We start from the raw sequence: 20,291 nt of genomic DNA, 5'->3' as shown, positions 1-20,291 counted from the left end.
CCCTTCTCTGTGCCTCAGTTACCCCATCTGTAAAATGGGGAAGACTGTGAACCCGACATGGGACAGGATCTGTGTCCAATGCGATATACTTGTATTTATCCCCAGCTCTGAGTACGGTGCCTGGCACATAGTAAGCGCGTAACAAGTACCACGGTTATTATTACTAGTAATTATGAATTGGCTAGAAAGGCTGGACCTTGCGAGGGGAGCAGAAGCAGAAGAGGAGGCAGTGGGTAGAGGGTGGTTAGTATACTGCTCTACTCACGAAGCACTCCGTAAATACCGTTGTTCATCAACATCAGTGGCATTTGTGGAGTGCTTACTATGTGCAGAGCACTGAACCGAGTGCTTAGGAGAATACAGTTCAACCGAGTTGGCAGACACGTTCCCTGTCCCCAATGAGCTTAATTGGAGGGAGGGAGGAGATGAGGCCATGGTTGGATGAATGGAGGGCGGGGGAGAGGAAGGAAGGAAGAAGAGTGAGGAAAGAGGAGTTGAAATTGGGCAGGCCGGAGGGCCAGGGTCAGAATTCCTGGAGCCAGTTCAAAAGCTAAGGGAAAGGAGAGTGCAAAGCCACTGCTGGGGAACAAAGTCTGACAGTGGTGGAGGAGCTCAGGGTACAACAGGACAGCAGCTGGTGCAAGAGGACTGAAAGAGGTCGCGAAAGACAGGGAGCACGTTAGAGACCAGAGTAGCAACGTTTGGATGGGTCCTGATTATTTTTAATTACGTATACATCCAGTCAGTCAATCAATAAATCATTTCTGACAACTTACTGGGTGCAGAGCATGGTGCTAAACGCTTGGGAGAGAACAAAACAATACAGTTGGTAGACACATTCCCTGGCCACAAGGAATTTACAATCTAGAGAGGGAGCCGGACATTAAAATAAACTAATTGCATAAGTGCTGTGGCGTCTGAGGATGTGGTGGATGTCAAGTGCTTAAAAGATACAGATCAGATCCAAGTCATAGTCTGTGCAGAAGGGAGAACAAGAAAGGGGAAATTAGGGATTAGATTAGTTGGGAAAGACCTCTTGGAGATGTGATTTTAATGGGGCTTGGAAGGTGGGTAGAGTGGTGGTCGGTGTCTATGAAGGGGGAGGGATTCCCAGGACAGAAGGAGGACATGGGCCGGGGACTGGATAGAGGAGATTGAGGTTCAGTGAGTAGGTTGTTTGGAAATCAGTGAGGTAAGATAGGAGAGGGCGAGTTGACTCGGTGAATTAAAGCTGATGGTAAAGAGTTTCTATTTGATACGGAGGTAGATGGTCAACCCATAGAGGTTCTTGGGGAGTGGGGAAATATGGACTGACTTTTTTTTTTTTAAATAAAAATAATTATCAGTAGAGCGAAGTGTCGACTGGAGAGGGAAGATACGGAAGACAGAAGTCTTCAAGGAGTCTGATGAAGTAGTCAAGGAAGGATATGATGCATGTCTGGGTCAGCGTGGTAGTAATTGGGTGGAGAGGTAGTGGATTTTTGAGACGTTGTGAAGGTAGAACTGACAGGATTTGGTGACTTTAAACACGTGGGTTGAAAGAGAAAGGTGAGTTTATTGTGCTAAGGTTTGGGGCTTGAAAGAGTGGGCAGATAGTGGTGTTGTCTATAGTGGTGGGAAAGTTAGGAAGGAGAACTGGGCTTGAGTGGGAAGATGAGGAGTGCTGTTGTGAACCTGTTAAATTTGAGGTGTTGGTGGGACATCCAAGTAGAGATGTCCTGAAAACAGGAGGGAGTGTAAAACTGCAGAGGAGGAGAGAGATCAGGACTGGAGAGTAGAGTTAGGAATCGTCTGCATAAAGGTGGTATTTCATTCATTCAGTCAGTCAATTTATTGAGTGCTTACTGTGTGCGGAGCACTGTACTAAGCGCTTGTGAAAGTGCAATACAACAATAAAAGGAGGCAGTCCCTGCCCACGATGAGCTCACAGTCTAATAATAATAATAATAATGTTGGTATTTGTTAAGCACTTAATAGGTGCAGAGCACTGTTCTAAGCGCTGGGGTAGATACAGGGTAATCAGGTTGTTCCATGTGAGGCTCACAATTAATCCCCATTTTACAGATGAGGTAACTGAGGCACAGAGAAGTGAAATGACTTGCCCACAGTCACACAGCTGACAAATGGCAGAGCCGGGATTCAAACCCGACTCCCAAGCCCGGGCTCTTTCCACTGAGCCATGCTGCTTCTCTAAGTCTAGTGGAAGCCATGGGAGCGAGAGAGAGAGAAAATGGAGAATAAAAGAGGACCCAGAACTGAGCTTTGAGGGTCCTCCACTGTTAAATAGAGGGAGGCCGATGAAGAGCCTCTGAAAGAGATGGAGAGGGTGCAGCCCGAGAGAGAGGAGGAGAACCAGGAGAGGATAGTGTCAGTGGAGCCCAGGGTGGATCATATTTCAAGATCACAACCGGCGGTAGATGTTATCTCAGACATTCCTAAGGAATTGGCTTCAGGGGTGCCACCTCATGCAGCTGTTCCTGGCAAGTAAGCGGTACTTTCAAAAACCTCTCTGAAACCTGACTTGTAGCTGGGGTTAGAGCAGATGTGCTCGGCTTGGATCGGCCTCACTAGGGAAATCATGCCATTTGCTTCCTATCCACGGCGGCTTCCCCGAGGTGGTTGTTACGGTCACGTGTCATCCTAGCAACCGCCTGCCGGGAAACGGCTTCCACCACTCTTACGCCACGTATGCTGGCACCTGCCAGGAAAAGGAGGTGACATTTCCATTGGTGTTAAAGAAATGTGACAGCGGGAACAGCAGCCACATAATCATGGTCACACATTCTTCTTCCCCATCCTTGCCACCAATCCATTCCTTCCTCTCCAAAAGTTCACATACATTCCCTTCTTCCCCACTGTTTGCCTCCCCCCAACCACACACACTCCCACACACTCCCTCTAGCTTGTAAGCTCATCGTGGGCAGGCAATGTGTTGCTATATTATACTCTGCGAGTGCTTAGTACAGTGCTCGTGCACACAGGAAGTGCTCAATAAATACAATTGACGGAACACCCTTCTCTCCCATATACCCCACACAACTATATACCCCCAAATATCCATAATACACCTATTACACACTCACCATCTATTTCGGTATAGGTGGAATGTTCCTCCTTCATTGACAGTCTACAGATATACGAGCAAAAGCCTGTTAAAAAAAAAAGCTGTAATCAGAACATATGCGTACATATATGTACATGTACGTTTGTGTATGCCCATACCCAGTCACCCTATACATACAGGAATGCAAGTAACTGTGCAAAAATGTCATAAGATTTTTTGAAAAAAGAGAAGGAAAGCTGAGAAGAAATGTTGGAAAGACTGATGTCTACTAACATTTATGTACCTATGTAACGCACTTAGAAATTTCGATCTAGCAGTTAAGACCACAAACGATGAAAGCCTGATGAACCTGATTGGGAGCTGCCCTGGAGATTTGTGATTTTAAGAATTACAGTGTTAAAGCAGTAATTGTGAAAATTTTCACCCAAGTAATTTTTACTGGTTTTTATTGCTCTCTAGCCAGTGTTTTTTTTTTGGGAGGGGTGTTATACTTGCCCTTTAGATTCAGTTATAGTGCAAATAGAGAAGTTCTGGAACTTAGAAATCAGCAACTCTGCCTTGTCCGTTGTTTTTTCAAGAAATGTACAAGTTGATCACTTACCTGAAGCCCTTCTGTTCTAGAGGGTAACATCCCCCGAATCCAGCTTTTGCTGCTAAGGCACCGTCTGCTGAGGGGCCACTAAAACTGCCACAAAATGAGTAATGTTGTTCTTTTGAGGCTGTGTGTGTCATCAGTGTGGTGCACCTTAATGGCCCCCTTGCACACATCCCTGTTCTTGGAGAATGGCCTCCTTAGATCTTAGAGGAACTGGCTCTTTCACTGGGGTTTTCATTTCAGAAAAATCTGTCCTTGAGCTTGAATGGTTGCAAAATGAGTCAAACCAGGACTTCACCTGTAAGGTTAAGCCGATGTGATTTCAGTGAAGTGATACTGCAATTTGATTTTTTAAACTGAACTCTTCAATGCAATATGTTTTCTTTCAGTATTTAGAAAGGCTGAGAATTTTATTTTTTGTCTTTTAGCTGGATCAACTGGCCGTGGATGCAGCAAAGGAGAAGAGAGATATGGAGCAGAAGCATTCCACCATCCAACAAAAGGTACCGGGGGGGGGGGGAAAGATTATCCACAGTTTGCACTAACGTTCAGCATCATCTTGGTGTCTGAGCATTCTTCCTTTGAAAATGCTTGGGTAGCTATAAGCCTTAGGCCGTGAAATCGATCATCAATGTCAGAAAGCAGCCCCTGGCTGTTGGAATTGTACTACCTTGCAAAGGCTAAACTCCGTTAGGGGGTTATTTCCCATTGTTGGTTTCATTATAGTCTGTAACCCGTCACATTTAAATATCAACAGCACAGAATCCATTTCTCAAACTTCACACTGGATTCAGTTGCTTTAGAACATCATGATGCCATTGGGAGTTTTTTCTTTGTCTTTTCTGGGAGAGTCAGGGCCAGAAAATGAGCTTGCTCTTGTGGGTTTGGAAGCTCTTCGTGATTCAGAAAGCCGCTAAAGAAATCCTGCTGAAACTTGACCTTGTTAAACTTGCAGGGAAACAAGGGCTGAAAAGTATTCTTTCAAGGGACTTCTCTGGGCATAATCCATTTAAAACATGAGTGATGCAGAAGCGAAATAAAACAATTTTTCAGTTGGGAAATCTCCTTTAAAATAAGGGTGTATAGAATGTAAGTTAAAAGATAAACTTTGTAGAGGGGTATATGTTTTGGTATTCATTTTTGCATCATTCCACTGGACTTCTGCATCTGTTTTTATCATTATGCCTAATCAAGTAACACAGTGCATCTGGGACAGACAGTCTCTGCATGGGGCCCGCCAAGAAGTCAGTGACTGCAGTAAAAATGATCCAGTTGCTGCCAGAATTGAAATGCTATATAAAAATAATACTGAAATTATATTTCATTTGGATGAAAAATTCAGTTAGGGGGTTTAGATTTTGATTTTGGGGTTTAGAAAATTATACCCCAAAAGTATCTCTGATATTTTCAGGGCGGTAAAGAATGTCCACTATGATGGAGTATATACATGATTCAGTAAATACTATGGAAACCTTTTTTCAGGGAAGATTTTGCCTAAATAGTGTTTGCCTCTCTAACTTAATGTACTCTGAAAAGCTAATGGTCTGGTTTGATTACAGTTACAGGAATGAACATGCAGTGTAGAAGTTCCAAAATGAACACACAGACCATTGAATAAGAGTAATTTGGTGACAAGTTAGAACAAGAATTTATGTCTTTGACTAGGAATAATTGTTTTCCCTTGAAAATCAGAATTCTACTTGCTCATTCCGCATATTCATTCTGTTTTTTTTTCTTTAAATGCTATCCACAAGGCTGCACTACAGGTAAACTATATTTCCAGTAAACTAAGAAGTTAAGAATACTTTAGAAAGAATTCTTAGTGAAATGGGACCTTTTATACCTTTATGGAAGTGTTAATATCAATTGTGGCACTATCAAAATCGCCCCTCAGCTTTTTAATCTAATCTGTATAAATATCAAGTGAATTGCTTACTTGATGATACCAGATGTCATTCCTCAGTAACCCTGTTCATTGTTATTACGGATCAGAAATATAAATTGCACATGAAAAACCATGTACTTTTGGACATTGATCCAGAAGTGACCTTTAGGAAATGGTATCGGCTCACATTTTGTTTACAGTTTGCAGCGTGTGGTTATTTGAACCTGTAGCCCAGGTATCAGAATGTCATCTCTTAGGTTTTGTTCAGAAGAGTGCATTTTAGAAGCAAACAAGAAATTTGGTGCCTACAGTAGAGAAATGTTTTTCTGTTTCTAGATTATTTCTATCGGCACGTTAAGCTAGCCCGGATCCCTGATGTCTATTGTGCTCTGTTACAGTCTTTGAGTTGCTGCTACTTGTTGAATGATTAAGGAACCCGGGGATGAATTAATCCTATTGGTTAAGGATTTAGTGACATTCAGGAAGCAACGTGGCCTAGTGGAAAGAACATGGGCCTGGGAATCAGAAGGACCTGGGTTCTACTCCTGGCTCTTGTCTTTGTGACCTGAGGCCAGTCACTTAACTTCTCAGTGGTTTAGTTACCTCATCTGTGGGGATCAAGACTGTGAGCCCCATGTGAGACAAGGACTGCGTCCAACCTGATGAGCTTCTGTCTACTCCTGAATTTAATACAGTGCCTGGCATGTAATAAGCTCTTAATAAATACTATAAAAATGAAAATAAAAATAAATCCCACCCCCAGACATTGAGATGGTTATGGTCAGGGATTATCTCTCTCTATTGCTATAATGTATTTTCCCAAGCGCTTAGTACAGTGCTCCGCACACAGTAAACTCTCCCTAACTATGACTGAATGAATGAAATTTTGGTTTTGTGACCAATAGGTGAGGGGAAACAGGGAAACATTGTTCTTCAGAGAGTGATTTCATTTGAAAATTAGAATAATAAATTAAGAGTTTCAGTCTTGAAGAACATGTTGCTATGTGAGATCACTTGGCCTTGAAACAATTAATATTTGAATAATTGGAGTGTAGACACTACAATTCATAGCTCCTTAAAGTACAGTACAAATGACCTAATAGTGTTCAATCTAGAAGAATACAATAATACATTGTTTTTTCCACAACTAAGTCCTAGTTAACCCGATATTCAATTGCACTTTAGTGGTATTTTAATAGTGTAATATCTTACCAGTTGTGCAGTGATAGCCAACAGATTCCGGTAGATATGCAACAGACTATTGTTACCCCCATTCTCTGTCCAGGTCCTTCATAGGTAAAATTTCTTTAGAGCATCTCATCAGTCTTGTCCTCAGTAAACTACCCTCATCTACCCTTTTCTTCCATACTTTCTGAATTTACTGTCAGCAAATATTCTGTACTTTGTATTTTTAATGTTTCTTACCCTCTCCTTTGTACCTTAAGTTTAGTCTAGTATTGGAAAACATGCTGAAGGTAACTAAAAACCGAAAGATGAATCCTCTAACTTATAAAAAGTCTGAGGTCTAAAAAGTGAGTTGAATAAAACTTTTCAATAAAATATTTCTTTGCATTGATCTAAGGAATATATATGAAGGAAAAAACAGGAGGCAGTGTAGAAGTTATATAACATGCTAGGGAAATCTTGTTTTGTATTGAGTATTCTTCAGTGAATTCCTCCCAGGCAATTGGGCGAAATTCTAGACTGTAAGTTTGTTGTGGGCAGGGAATGCCTGCCAACTCTATTATATTGTAGTCTCCCAAGTGCTTAGTGCAGTGCTCTGCACACAGTAAGTGCTCACTACTTACGATTGATTTGATAACGGCTAAATCTCGTTAGAGCTGGTAAACCATGAATGCTTTTTGCATAAACCTAGCAGCCCCCAAATTATTTTAAATTAAGGCTGCTTCTTCCGTAGGACTTTGGGGTGAGGAGAGGAAAAGAGTGAGGAAGGGAGGGTGTCATATGCTATTCCTACTTAAATTTTCTTGATCAGTTTTTGCTCCTTCAACCTACTGAATTGGAGGTGGTGTAGGATTAGTTATAATGAACCAAGTGGTTTCTGTGTGAAACACCCTGCTGTGTGCTGGGATAATTACAGGGTAAACCCTATAGACACACCAGTCTAACCAGAGTAGACACAGTTTCACCTGACAACCCTAGTGGGGTAAGCAGACAGTGGAGAACAGAACGACACAAAGTTACAAAATCAGCAACCCAAGCTAACAGTGAAAGCAAAGTGGCTGTGCCCGGTTCTTGGAGAGAGGAATCTTTCACAGCCCTCTTGGCTCCAACCAGTGTTTTGACCAGTTCTTAAATAGATTTCCACCCAGAGTTGTTTGAAAATTAGAATAGTAAATTAAGAGTTTCAGTCTTGAAGAACATATTGCTATGTGAGATCATTTGGCCTGGAAACAATTAATAATTGAATAATTGGAGTGTAGACCCTACAGTTCATAGCTCCTTAAAGTACAGTACAAACGATTTCCACCCAGAGTTGTCAGGAGGCAGTTCAGCTGAATGAGCATTAAGTAGCTGTAGGGACCCAGGCCTCGTTGACCACTCTTAGAAAACACACACACACACTCTCTCTCTCTCTGTCTTTTTCTCTCTCTGTGTATGTCTCTCTCTGTGTCTCTCTCGCCTGTGGGAGCTCCTGCCTGCATTCTGGTGGCAAGCAGGGAGGCTGGACCAGGTATTATAGACTGCCGTGGATTTTCTTGTAGCTCTTTGTTGTCTTTTCTTTCCAAGATAGAAAATCCATGAATGCCATTATTGGGTACTAGTGGTTATGGCATTTAGTGAATGCCTACTGTGTTCAGCACATTGTGCTAAGTGCTTGGGTGGTGCACTCGTAGTAGTCTGTCTCCGATAGTGGCAACAGGATGCCACGAAAAGGAGCAGTGTGAAGATTGTCCTCCTTTATTCCCATCTTTCTGGTTGGGAATATGTCATTCAACACCCCTATAAACTGTTTCCCTCCACCAGCGTATTATGCATTTCTTATAAGTGGATGATTCAACTCCTCCTTGATCCTATTTATAATAACGATGATGATGATTGTTTTTAAGCTCTTTCTACGTGAAGTGCTGGGGTAGATACCAGCTAAACTGGTTGGATACAGTCCCTGTCCCACGTGGGGCTCATGGCCTTAATCCCCGTTTTACAGATGAGGTAACTGAGAGTTAAAGAAATAAAGCGACTTGCCCAAGGTCACAGAGCGGACAAGTGACAAAGGTGGGATTAGAAACCAGGTCCTTCTGACTCCCAGGCCCGTGTTCTATACACAAGGCCATGCTGCTTTATGAAGAGTTTCCTTGGGGAACTACAAACCTGTGCTCTCTATAGACTGTAAACTCCTTGTGGGCAGAGAATATTTCTCTTATTGTCATGATGTACTCTCCCAAGCTCTTCATACAGTGCTCTGCGCAGAGTAAGCACGCAGTGAATGTGATTGCTATGCTTGCCCATTGTTTGAAAGCTGCACCGTTCCTAAGATGGTATGAATTGCCTTTCTCTGTATTTGCGCTCTGTCAGGCTTCTCTTGGTGACTGAAACTGCATGTAGTTTTGCAGACGCCAACACAGTCACGCTATGTAGTGGCAAGTTCTTTGCTTTGTGTTTCTCTTGGCATTTTAGAAGATGCTTCTGCACTTCAAACCAACAATTTGATGGTTCTATAATAAACGATCTCCCAGGGAAAATTAATCGCATCCCAAAACCTTACCTCTACTGGACTTCCTAATGAATCACTCAACCAAGCCAACTGAAGAGAATTGACATCTCATTCAATAGTATTTATTGAGCGGTTACTATGTGCAGAGCACTATACTAAGCGCTTGGAATGTACAAATCGGTAACAGATAGAGACAGTCCCTGCCCTTTGACGGGTTTACAGTCTCATCGGGGGAGACGGACAGACAAGAACAATGGCAATAAATAGAATCGAGGGGAAGAGCATCTCATTAAAACAATAGCAAATAAATAGAATCAGGGTGATGTACGTCTCATTAACAAAATAAATAAGGGTAATGAAGATATATACAGTTGAGCGGACAAGTACAGTGCTGAGGGTATGGGATGGGAGAGGGGGAGGAGAAGTGTGACTGTCAGTAATTTAGCATTTACTCGTTATTCCGGTTAACATTTCTTGCTCAGTTGGGTCATTGTGCTCAAGAGGTTTTTAATTCAATCTGATCTCAATATTTTTATTGAAGAATGATCACCTACGAGGATTTCCATATACTTCTCGTTTGCTACCGTATCAGTTTTTTTCAGTGTTATTTAAGTGCATACTATGTGGTTTAAGTGCATACTATGTGCTAAGCACTATACAAAGCACTGGGCTACATACCAGGTAATCAGCTTGGACATAGTCCGTGTCCCACAAGGAGCTCACAGACTTTACAGATGAGTTAACTGAGGCACAGAGAAGTGAAGTGACTTGACTGGAGACTGTAGGCTCCTGGTGGGTGGGGAATGTGTCTGTTGTACTCTCCCAGGTGCTTAGTATAGTGCTCTGCACACAACAGTCGTCCAGTAAATACGATTGACTGACCAGGTTGCACAGCAGACAGGCGGCAGAGCCGGGATTAGAACCCAGGGCCTCGCATTCTCAGGCCCGTACCGCTAGGCCAGGCTACTTTCCAACAGCGTGTTAATGCCGTTCACGTCGTCCAGCACGTAGGGTGGCAACTCCCCCTCCCCCAGCACTTGCCCGACTTTCGATGGAGAATCTGAGTCTGCGGGACTCTTGGCTGTTGTGCAGTGTGAGCTGGTCAACGGAATGGATCAGGTTCTTGACTCTGATGCTCAGGAGGTGGGCCATCCTAGTATCAGACGGGCCATTTTCCCATTTGGCTGTTTGAAGAAGACCCGTTGCGGCGGCGAAGGAGAACTGTACTAACCCACAGCCCCCCGCGGTCTCCCGTCAGCCATGTTCCTCGTCGTCTCCCCGCCCCCCCGGCTTCTGACCACACACCTGGCTGGATCCTGGAAGGAATGGGAGGGACCGAGGCTCGCCCATCCAACGGGAGCCCCTGTTTTAGTCCGGCAGGTTTTCGTCACTCTGAGTTTCAAAGATGACAGATACTTGAAAGTCCCCTTTAGCTGCCTAGGCTTCCACATCACTTAACGGTGGTGTTGGTTCATTCATTCAGTGGCACTTATTGGGTGCTTACTCTGTTTAGAGCACCGTACTAAATGCTTGGAAAGTACAATTCGGCAACAGATAGAGACAATCCCTACCCAACAGCGGGCTCACAGTTTAGAAAGAGGAGACAGACAACAAAGCAAAACAAGTAGGCATCGATACCATCAAAATAGATAAATAGAATCATAGATATAGACGCATCATTAATGAAATAGAGTAATAAATTTGTACAAATAAGTGCTGTGGGGAGGGGAAGGGGGTAAAGCAGAGGGAAGGAGTAGGGGCAATGGGGAGAGGAGGAGGAGCAGAGGGAAAGGGGGGGCTCAGTCTAGGAAGGCCTCCTGGAGGAGGTGAGCTCTCAGTAGGGCTTTGAAGAGGGCAAGAGAGTTAGTTTGGTGGACGAGAGGAGGGAGGGCATTCCAGGACAGCGGTAGGACGTGAGCGAGGAGGTGAGCGGCAGAGAAGCGGAGTGTGCGGGCTGGGCTGGAGGAGGAGAGAGGGGAGGTGAGGTAGGAGGGGGCAAGGTGATGGACAGCTTACCCACTATGTGCCAAGCACTGTTCTAAGCACTGGGGGAGATACAAGGTAATCAGGTCCCGAAATCACAGCCGAAGAAGTGACAGGTACTGAATCCCCATTTTTTGGGTGAGGAAACAGAGGCACGGAGAAGTTGACTTTTTTGTTGTTGTTGTTTGACTTAAGCACTTACTGTGTGCCAGGCACTGTGATAAGTGTTGGGATAAATGAAAGGTAGGACACAGTCCCTTTCCCACATGGGACTTAGTCCTCATTTTACAGATGAGATAACCGAGGCACCAAGAAGTTGTGTCTTGCCCAAGGTCACACAGCAGACTGGTGGCGGAGCTGGGATTAGAACTCAGGTCCGTGCACTATCCATTAAGCCACGCTCCTTCTCCATGGTCACAGAGCAGGCTTCTTTCTAGTGGTGTAAAACACGCTATAATTTTAGCTTTTCAAAAGCTCTGATTTTGCCACCTCGTAATAAGCTAAATCATTTTCATGACTAGAAGTGTATTTTAGATCATTAAACCCTACTGATACACTAAATTGCTTTGGTATTGTGTTAACAGAAAATATCAGAAGGTATAAGGAAGGTTTAAATAAATTCTCTTCTGGTTTAATAGAGGGAAAAATAAGGGACAATAATAGTAATGTTGGTATTTGTTAAGTGCTTACTATGTGCAGAGCACTGTCCTAAGCGCTGGGGTAGATACAGAGTAATCAGGTTGTCCCACGTGAGGCTCACAGTCTTCACCCCCATTTTACAGATGAGGTAACTGAGGCACAGAGAAGTTAAGTGACTTGCCCACAGTCACAGCTGACAAATGGCAGAGCCGGAATTCGAACCCATGACCTCTGACTCCCAAACCCGGCCTCTTTCCACTGAGCCACGCTGCTTAGAGGATTCATCCCAACCTTGAGGATCAAAGTAGAGAGAGAGAATATTTTTCTCCCTTGGTATACTAGCATTGTGTTGATCTTACTAAACTAAATGATTTTTATGGTAGATACGTTTACCAATCACTCTGACAAATGTTGTTCTACGCAACATTAGTGGAGGCTTCATGTGGTACTTTAATTTCCATGTGACTCTCATAAGCAGCAAGTTACTCTGGAAGAGAGCAGCTTGTTTTTCCTCACACTCCCTTTAGTGAGTCACTCACATTTTTTCCCCCCAGTCATGATATTTGTTGGTCATCTTGGTTTTTATTCTGAAGCCAAAATACAAAAGTTGCTCCATTTGGCCCTTTTCTTCGGTTCCACCACAAGGTGATTGCTGCTGTGCAGTCCTTTTTTGTTGACTCCACCCGGGGATGAATATAGTCCGTAGACACGTTCAATTTTCTTGTGACCTCCTGTCCATGTTTTGACTTAGCTGAAAGTGATTTGTTGGGGGAAAAAAATGGGCAGATTGGTTTTTGTTAAATGGCCACCCGAGTTCAGGAGTCTCCTTCTTGCAGCACACTCTGATGTCTGAACTGAAAGAGCACTGCAAATTATTTTAGTTAATAAGATCGGCTGTGCCACAGTATTTAATTAAAGGGGCCCAGCCACTGTCAGAGCCCTGTTTGCCGTTTGAACTGAAACAGGAGCAGTAGAGGCTATCAACAGAATGCTTGGATCGTTTACATTAATACAGGGCAACAAAGATATGGATAGCGTTTCACTCTGCCTGACAGTTGCGATGTCCAGAAGGGCTTAATGAGCCGAGGGGAAAATCTGACACGAAAACGTTCTCGAACGGGTAGAGAGAATCGAGAGGGGAGGACACGCTTTCCCTCGGTAAAGAAAATACAGCTTTCAGAAGGAATTGCAAGATGCAAATCTTCAGCAGATTTCATTATGTTTGGGAACTGGTAAGTCAGAGAGAAGATTTAATATCCTCTTAGAATAAAAATCACCAGATCGGAGAGATGACGCTTGAAAAATATGAAAGAAGGAACGCTATGGGAAAATTTTAGCTAATTCGTTCCAAGTGTTTCTGGTTATACGTTAAGCCTTTTTCTACTTACTGATGTTTCAGAGGAACACTCGATCCTTTTTCTTTTCCAATTTGTAGTTTGTATGTGAAGGAAAATTGCTTAAGAATAAAATGTGGGTATTGGATTTATGGATTTTTGAGTTATGCACAAGATGTAAATTATGATGCAAAACAGAATCTATAAAAGTGCAGCTGTTTTAATTTAGGGCAGAATAATTTGATTTACTATGAACAATTACATTTTTTCAGTCAGAAACATGATCCAGTTTTTACTTTACTCCACAGACTTGAAAAATATATATAAAATACTTTTTGACCATGGTAAATCCATTGTGTCCTCCCTTTTGGACTTATTTTAAGAGTCTTGAAAAGCGCTTCCCTTTTATCAGGTTTACACTGGCAAATGAGCTAGAAATTCGCAAATGGTTCTGTATATATTTCAGAGATCCTTTTGGGAGTGTATTGTATTCCTGTGGGAATTTGTGTTTGAGGCCAAGAAAAAAAGACTTTTGCAGCTTTTTTCCAACCCACAAAGGCAACGATTTAAAGTTTGCTATCCTGTATTTCCTCTCCCCCACCACCCAGATAATCAGGTTGAACATAAGTCCATGTCCCACCTAGGCCTCGCAGTCTTGATCCCCATTTTACAGATGAAGTAACTGAGGTACAGTGAAGTGACTTGCCCAGGGTCACACACCGTTCAGGTGGCAGAACTGGGATTAGAACCCAGGTCTTCTGCCTCCTGGGTCCATGTTCTTTCCGCTAGGCCCATCTGTTCATCTCTCCTTTGGCACCCCTTCCACACTCTGTGTGCCTACATATATCAAAATATGGATAGACCAGCTTTCAATTATTCCGATATTTCATCCTGGTGTCTTAACTCTGTTATCTGATTCCTGCTCTTCATACCACTTCCACTATTTGTAAGTAATTTTATATTATCTCTCTCTCCCCCATTAGATTGTGAGCTCCTAGTAGACAGGGAATGCTTGTTTTACTTCTGTTGTACTTTAAGTATTACAGTGCAGGGTCATTATCTCCATCTACTACTAATGATGTGTGTGTATATATATATGTGTGTGTGTGTATATGTGTGTGTGTGTATATGTGTGTGTGTGTATATGTGTGTGTGTGTATATGTGTGTGTGTATATATGTGTGTATGTATATATGTGTACATATATGTGTGTATGTATATGTGTGTATATATATGTGTGTATGTATATATGTATGGTATTTAAGTGCTTATGTGCCAGGCACTGTACTAAGCGCTGGGATCAATGCAAGCAAATTAGGTTGGACATAGTCCACGTCCCACATGGGGCTGACAGTCTTAATCCCCATTTGACAGATGAGGTAACAGACCCAGAGATGTGAAGTGACTTGCCCAACGTCTCATAGCAAACAAGTGGCAGAGCTGGGATTAGAACCCAGGTCCTTCTGACTCCCGGGGTGGTCGTGCTCTGTCCACTAGAATGTGCCGCTTCTATGAAAGACATTAAAGTGGGTTTTGGGGGGTTGTTTTTTTAGAAAATTTAACTATTTCCCTGTTGACATTCTTAATAACACGTTCAGTACTTTGCACACAGTAAACTCGTAGTAAATACTGTTTGCTATTACATGTATCTGCTTAAGAGAGTCAGACCCTGAAGACACAGTAGTTTTATTTGGCAGCTTCTGCAAATTAGATCCCAAGAACACCACATTTACATTTTTTATTTTAAAAGCGACTTGTTCCATTATGTTGGAAAAACTGGACTATTCTCAGCTAGTATTAGGCTTCTAACCAAATCCCACTTCCAAGTCTGTCCCATCCCTTGGTCAGAAATAGGATCCAGGCTTTCCGGATCTCCCCAGCAACCCAGATTTAGAGCTGAGGTTAGCTGAAATACAAATTTCAGTACCCAGAAACGGCACACTTTTTTCATCATTGATTTTCATTTTTTGATTTTGTAAACTGCAATAAGTTCATGGAAACATTGAAAGCAAAGGGCCATGGCTATCATTCCTGGGGATAAAAGGAAAAAACTTTAGAGAGACGTGTTTTTAGGAATGAGGCCCCATTATTTTATAGGTTATTTAATAGTAGTACAATCATGAATTTCAGACTAAATAATTTCTTTTCTGTTTGGATTTTTTCTCACCTCTTCCTTCTGTTTATCGAAAGAGGAAAACAGTCCAGGGTTTTAAAAAAGAATCTTGGGACAGCACTGGAATGAAATGGAAAGCAAATATATGGCGACAGATCTTGTGGAAGAATCTTTTTGATCGCTTTACTGTGGCTGAATTTCTGTGAAAGAACATTGACCTTTTTGTGGGTGAAGGGCAGTAATGATGGCTTTTATTACAGAGAGCAGACATCAATGATTGATAGAGCAGGCATAAATGATTAATTCTTTTTGTTGAAGTCAATAAGTTGTGCCAGTGCTTATACCCTTCCTTCAGGCAGCTTTTGAGTGATTCCAAATTAGCAGGCTAAACAAAAGTGTCTATTTCATTTTCGGTTTTAGGAGAAGCCCAGTAGTACCCACCCAGATCAGGTGATCAGAAGACCTTATGCTACCTGAATTATAAAGTTCTAGTCCCTGAACAGAGATGCCGCCATCTTTCAGCTTTCAACACTAGAAAGAATGACATGAAAGTTTGTGCTCTGTGAAAAGAGAGAACGAAAGACTTACAGTGATGTTTGCAGATTCAAGAACCAATTTTGTGCTTCACAAAGCTGTGGGGAACTCTTCGAGCAGATATTTTATTCTAATTTGGTATTTGAATTAAATAATAAGTGTGACTTGAAGAGTTGAAAAATCCAGAGCTCCCCCCAAATCCAGACAAAATAAAATTCATTCAAATGTGTTTCTCAGCTTATAAAATATAGAGGAAGCTATTATTGCCTGCTATCTGAAATCATCTGTTTCAGAACAAAACTAAAACCCCAGGTACTATAGAGACGATAAATAGATAATCATGTTGTGGTGTGTGGAAACCACTTATTTTAAGGTCTGCTTCCCCTTCTAGACTGTGAGCTCTTTGTGGGCAGGGAACGTGTCTACCAACTGTCATATTGCACTCTTCCAAGCGCTTACTACAGTGCTGTCCCCACAGTAAGCACTCAATAAATAGGACTGATTACCAAATCGTTTTAATTTTGAAGAACCCTTTTCTCTGCAAGCTTGTGGATACAAAGGAAGAATCCTATTAGAGAAACCCAAATTGTCCAGTTCTTAGTGCAACCACAGAATAGTTTTCAGAGTTTAACAATAATACTAACGCAGCAGCAGCACCCGCCCTGAGCCGGTCACCCTACGGGATGGGTCACGGGGGCTCTTTGCTGTCCTGCTCTCATGCCTTCAGGGGCTTTAGTCCTGCCACCCCCTGTGGCAGCGTGACACTCTTAAGTGGTGGTGGGGCGACCGGCACCTTTGTCCCCTTCCCCCCTCCACTGGACAGCTCAACTCCATCACCGTCCTCCGTACCGTCCGGGGACCCGGCCCCCGCTCAGCTCTGCACCAGCGAGAGGGACTTGGGTAACAGCAGCATGTCCCCTCAGCATCCTAGCCCTGCCCGGTGACATTGGCAGAAGGCCGTACCTCCCCCACCATCTCCCCTCCCTGCCCCTCCAGGCCATCCTGGGACCTCGCTCCCACCCTGCCCCGTGCCGGTGTGATCTGAGGGCCCTAAGTAACGTCAGCATCCCCTCCTCAAGAGTTAGAGGGTCGAGAAGGCTGGAGCTGTGGTAATTCCTCCACCTGCGAAGGGTCCTGGAGCTGCTAGAAGCTTGAAATTCTGTTCCTCCAGGCACAGTACCCGATTGCTCTGTTTTCATTTAAAAAAAAAAAAAAAAAGAATTATCATTGTCTTAGACTGTGGTGTTAATTTTATTGTATCCACCGTCAAACCCTTCCGCCCCTCTTATTCTTAGATTGTGAGCCCATTAACCGTGTCTAATTCTCAATAAGTGGTATCTATTGAGCGCTTGACTGTACGCAGAGCACAGTATGAGGCGCTTGGGAAAGTATAACATAACAGAGTTGGTAGGCACATTCCCTGCCCCATGTATTATTTTCACAGCACTTAAAGCGAAGTTTTGCACACAGGCTCTTAAATATTTTCGCTAAAACTAATGGATACAACAGTCAGACCAAGATAAATTGGAGCTGTAATTTCAGATCCGGGGAAATGATTGAAATAGTCCTCATTTAAAGAGAGCTTTATCTCATGAAACCCTGTATATTGGAGTCTCTACTGTCAGTAAATGGGAGAATCAAGTTTAATATTTTTCATTTATTTAACCGTTTTCTTTGTAAGATCTCAAAGTGCTTTCATATTTCATTTTCTCTGCTCCGTATCCATGTAAGGTAGGATTGGACAGGCACCTGTCAGACTCACCTATGTGACTTTTAAACAGATTGTAAACTTTACATGTATTTTTTTTCCTAGGATTTCTCCAGTGATGATACTAAGCTAGAATACAATGTAGATGCAGCCAATGGCATTGTTATGGAAGGATATCTGTTTAAACGAGCCAGCAATGCCTTTAAGACTTGGAACAGGTAAAATGTTTAAAACGTACATATTTTCTCCCTTCCTAGGTTTTGCCTGTTTTAAAATATCGTACAGCGCCATCAAAAACATTCCGTGAGTCTTGATGTTCTAGGTGGTATAAAAAGGCAAAACTGATGGCCTTTTCTGTTGCTGTAACTGTATTTTTAAAACATCTTCCAGAAGCTACCCTATTTTCAGAATTGAATTTGAGATGGCTTAATGATATACGATCTTTATAGGATTGTGAAACTATGTGAATATGCTTATGTTTTGTGTTGGAAGGCTGAAAACTGACAGCATTTTGGTGATAGTGAAACAAAAATGACATGTTTGCCTACATTTTAGTCAGACTGTGGATAGGGAAGGAACATGTCTAGCAACTCTGTTGTACTTATGAGAAGCAGCATGGGCCTGGGAATCAGAAGGTCATAGGTTCTAATCCTGGCTCTGCCACTTGTCTGCTGTGTGACCTTGGGCAAGTCATTTAACTTCATTGGGCCTCAGTACCCTCATCTGTAAAATGGGGATTAAGATTGTGAGCACTGTGTGGAACAGGGATTATGTCTAACCTGACTATTTTGCATCTCCCCCAGCGCTTAAAACTGTGCCTGACACAAAGTAAGCACTTAACAAATATCATAATCATTACTATTATTAGTCTCTGAAATGCAGTACCTTTGATAATCTAAAAAAAATCCTTGAAATAAAATGGACTTTCCTTCTCAGGATCAACTTTACCTTCCACCTGTTTTCCCCATTTGCTTACCATTGTAGCTCTTGATCATGTTGTTTGAAATTCATATTCAGGAAAGGAAAAAAAAACAACCCAAAATTTGCTTATTGGAATTCGATTGTTTCTAAAAGTTGAAATGTTTTTCATTGAAACTTCTATTGATGCTTCATTTAAGAAGTCTAATTTGAGACATTTACCTCATGGAAATATTTTTAAATAAATTGCCATACTTTTGGCATAGAACGCTAACAAAACAGTGCTCAGCAACAAAAACTCCTTTCTAAAAAAGTTATGAATTATAGCTGGCTCACTTAACTTCCTTCCAGGAATTTCCAAACGTTTTACAATATTTTTGCTCTGTCTGTTCTTACCGTACCACTAGTACTTGGATCTGATTTTATTTCATGCGTGTGTGTGCGTGTGTATAAAAATAATAATTATAATGATGGTATTTGTCAAGCGCTTACTATGTGCCAGGCACTCTTCTAAGCGCTGGGGGAGATACAAGGTATGTGTAGAATCAAGTATCCACATGAGGTTTGGGAGGGTTTTAATAAATCAAGGAACCGAAAGAGAAGTGTTGAGGTCTGATGTTTTTATAACTATAGATATGATATGAAATAAGCAGAGCGTTCCCTGGTAAATCATTTTATGAGCCTGAATTTCCTTTCTTATTAATTCTTGACCACTATTAGTGCAAACAATAAGAGCTACTTTTACCTTGGTCGCTGATCTGGAAGCTTTTCAAAATGGAAGTACTGTAAAGCGTTTCTTTGTAAATGATTTTTTTTTTTCCCAGTGGGAAATGTTATAAGTCGGTGGTACTGATTGAGCACGTACTGTGTGCAGAGCGCTGTACTCAGTGCATAGGCGAGTACAGTACAGTATGTTATAATGTAGCATTATAACAGGGCTTTGCATTTGAAAATGAAACCTAGGTATTATTAAACATTTTTAGAGAAGCATCATGGCTTGGTGGAAAGAGGACAGGCTTGAGAGTCAGAGGTTGTGGGTTCTAATCCCAGCTCTGCTATTTATCAACTGTGTAACTTTGGGCAAGTCACTTGACTTTTTTGTGCCTCAGTTATGTCATCTGGCGAATGGGATTAAGACTGTGAGCCCCATGTGGGACAACCTGATTACCTTGTATCTACGTTGGCGCTTAGAAAAGTGCTTGTCAAATAGTAAGCGATTAACAAATACCATCATTATTATTATTACATTTTCAAACCTTCGAATCATTAATTCGTTACTTTTTTTTAGTTGGGATTCAATCAGTGTCTTATATTTAACAACATGAAATTGAGTTGATATTGTCTGCTCATCTAGCAGATACAAGGGATAGAATTTGGTCATAGATCATCATCAGTGGTATTTACTGAGCACTTACTCAGTGCAGAGCACTGTACTAAGGATTTGGTAATACTTTGCTCTTCACACTAGAGTGAAGACAGTCTAGGGGAAGCTCACGTAGTATTTTATATCACTGTCAAATCACTTTTGTTTGGAAAACAATCTGTGATGCTAAAGAAAACTTTTCTCATTCAGAAATTGTTTCCTCACAGCAAATTCACTTTTTAATGGGGGAAATTTTCATACACCTTAGTGGAATTCCCATTAGTATACACTGCATTGTTCTGTCGGCAGAAGCAACATTTAGTTGAAGTGAATTAAACAATTTTTCATATTTTGTTTGTGAAGATGTAAACATCAAGGCCTACTAACAATTTCATCCTCTCTTTGATGACTTTCCCAGCCACGGAGGAACTCAGAGAAAAGTTTTGTGGGGCAGGTTGAACTTCCAAGTGGAATGTTTAC

At 42.1% G+C, this 20,291-nt stretch overlaps 1 protein-coding gene across 8 annotated transcripts in view; it reads left to right on the top strand.

The window, feature by feature from the left end:
* Positions 1-20,291, top strand: part of ACAP2 (ArfGAP with coiled-coil, ankyrin repeat and PH domains 2) — a 135,704-nt gene that overhangs the window by 75,937 nt on the left and 39,476 nt on the right. For 5 of the 8 annotated variants that reach the window (XM_029068200.2, XM_029068203.2, XM_029068198.2 and 2 more), the window contains exons 9-11: positions 4,088-4,162; positions 5,414-5,425; positions 17,636-17,748. In XM_029068200.2, the coding sequence (XP_028924033.1) occupies positions 4,088-4,162; positions 5,414-5,425; positions 17,636-17,748 (200 nt within the window). The remainder of the gene's footprint in view (positions 1-4,087; positions 4,163-5,413; positions 5,426-17,635; positions 17,749-20,291) is intronic. The other 3 variants (XM_029068201.2, XM_029068199.2, XM_029068205.2) reach the window with 1 other exon arrangement.

The sequence above is a fragment of the Ornithorhynchus anatinus genome, chromosome 7 (assembly GCF_004115215.2).
Source record: "Ornithorhynchus anatinus isolate Pmale09 chromosome 7, mOrnAna1.pri.v4, whole genome shotgun sequence".
Classification (NCBI taxonomy): domain Eukaryota; kingdom Metazoa; phylum Chordata; class Mammalia; order Monotremata; family Ornithorhynchidae; genus Ornithorhynchus; species Ornithorhynchus anatinus.
Note: the sequence above shows the minus strand (reverse complement) of the source record. Positions and strands in the feature narration are given on the sequence as shown.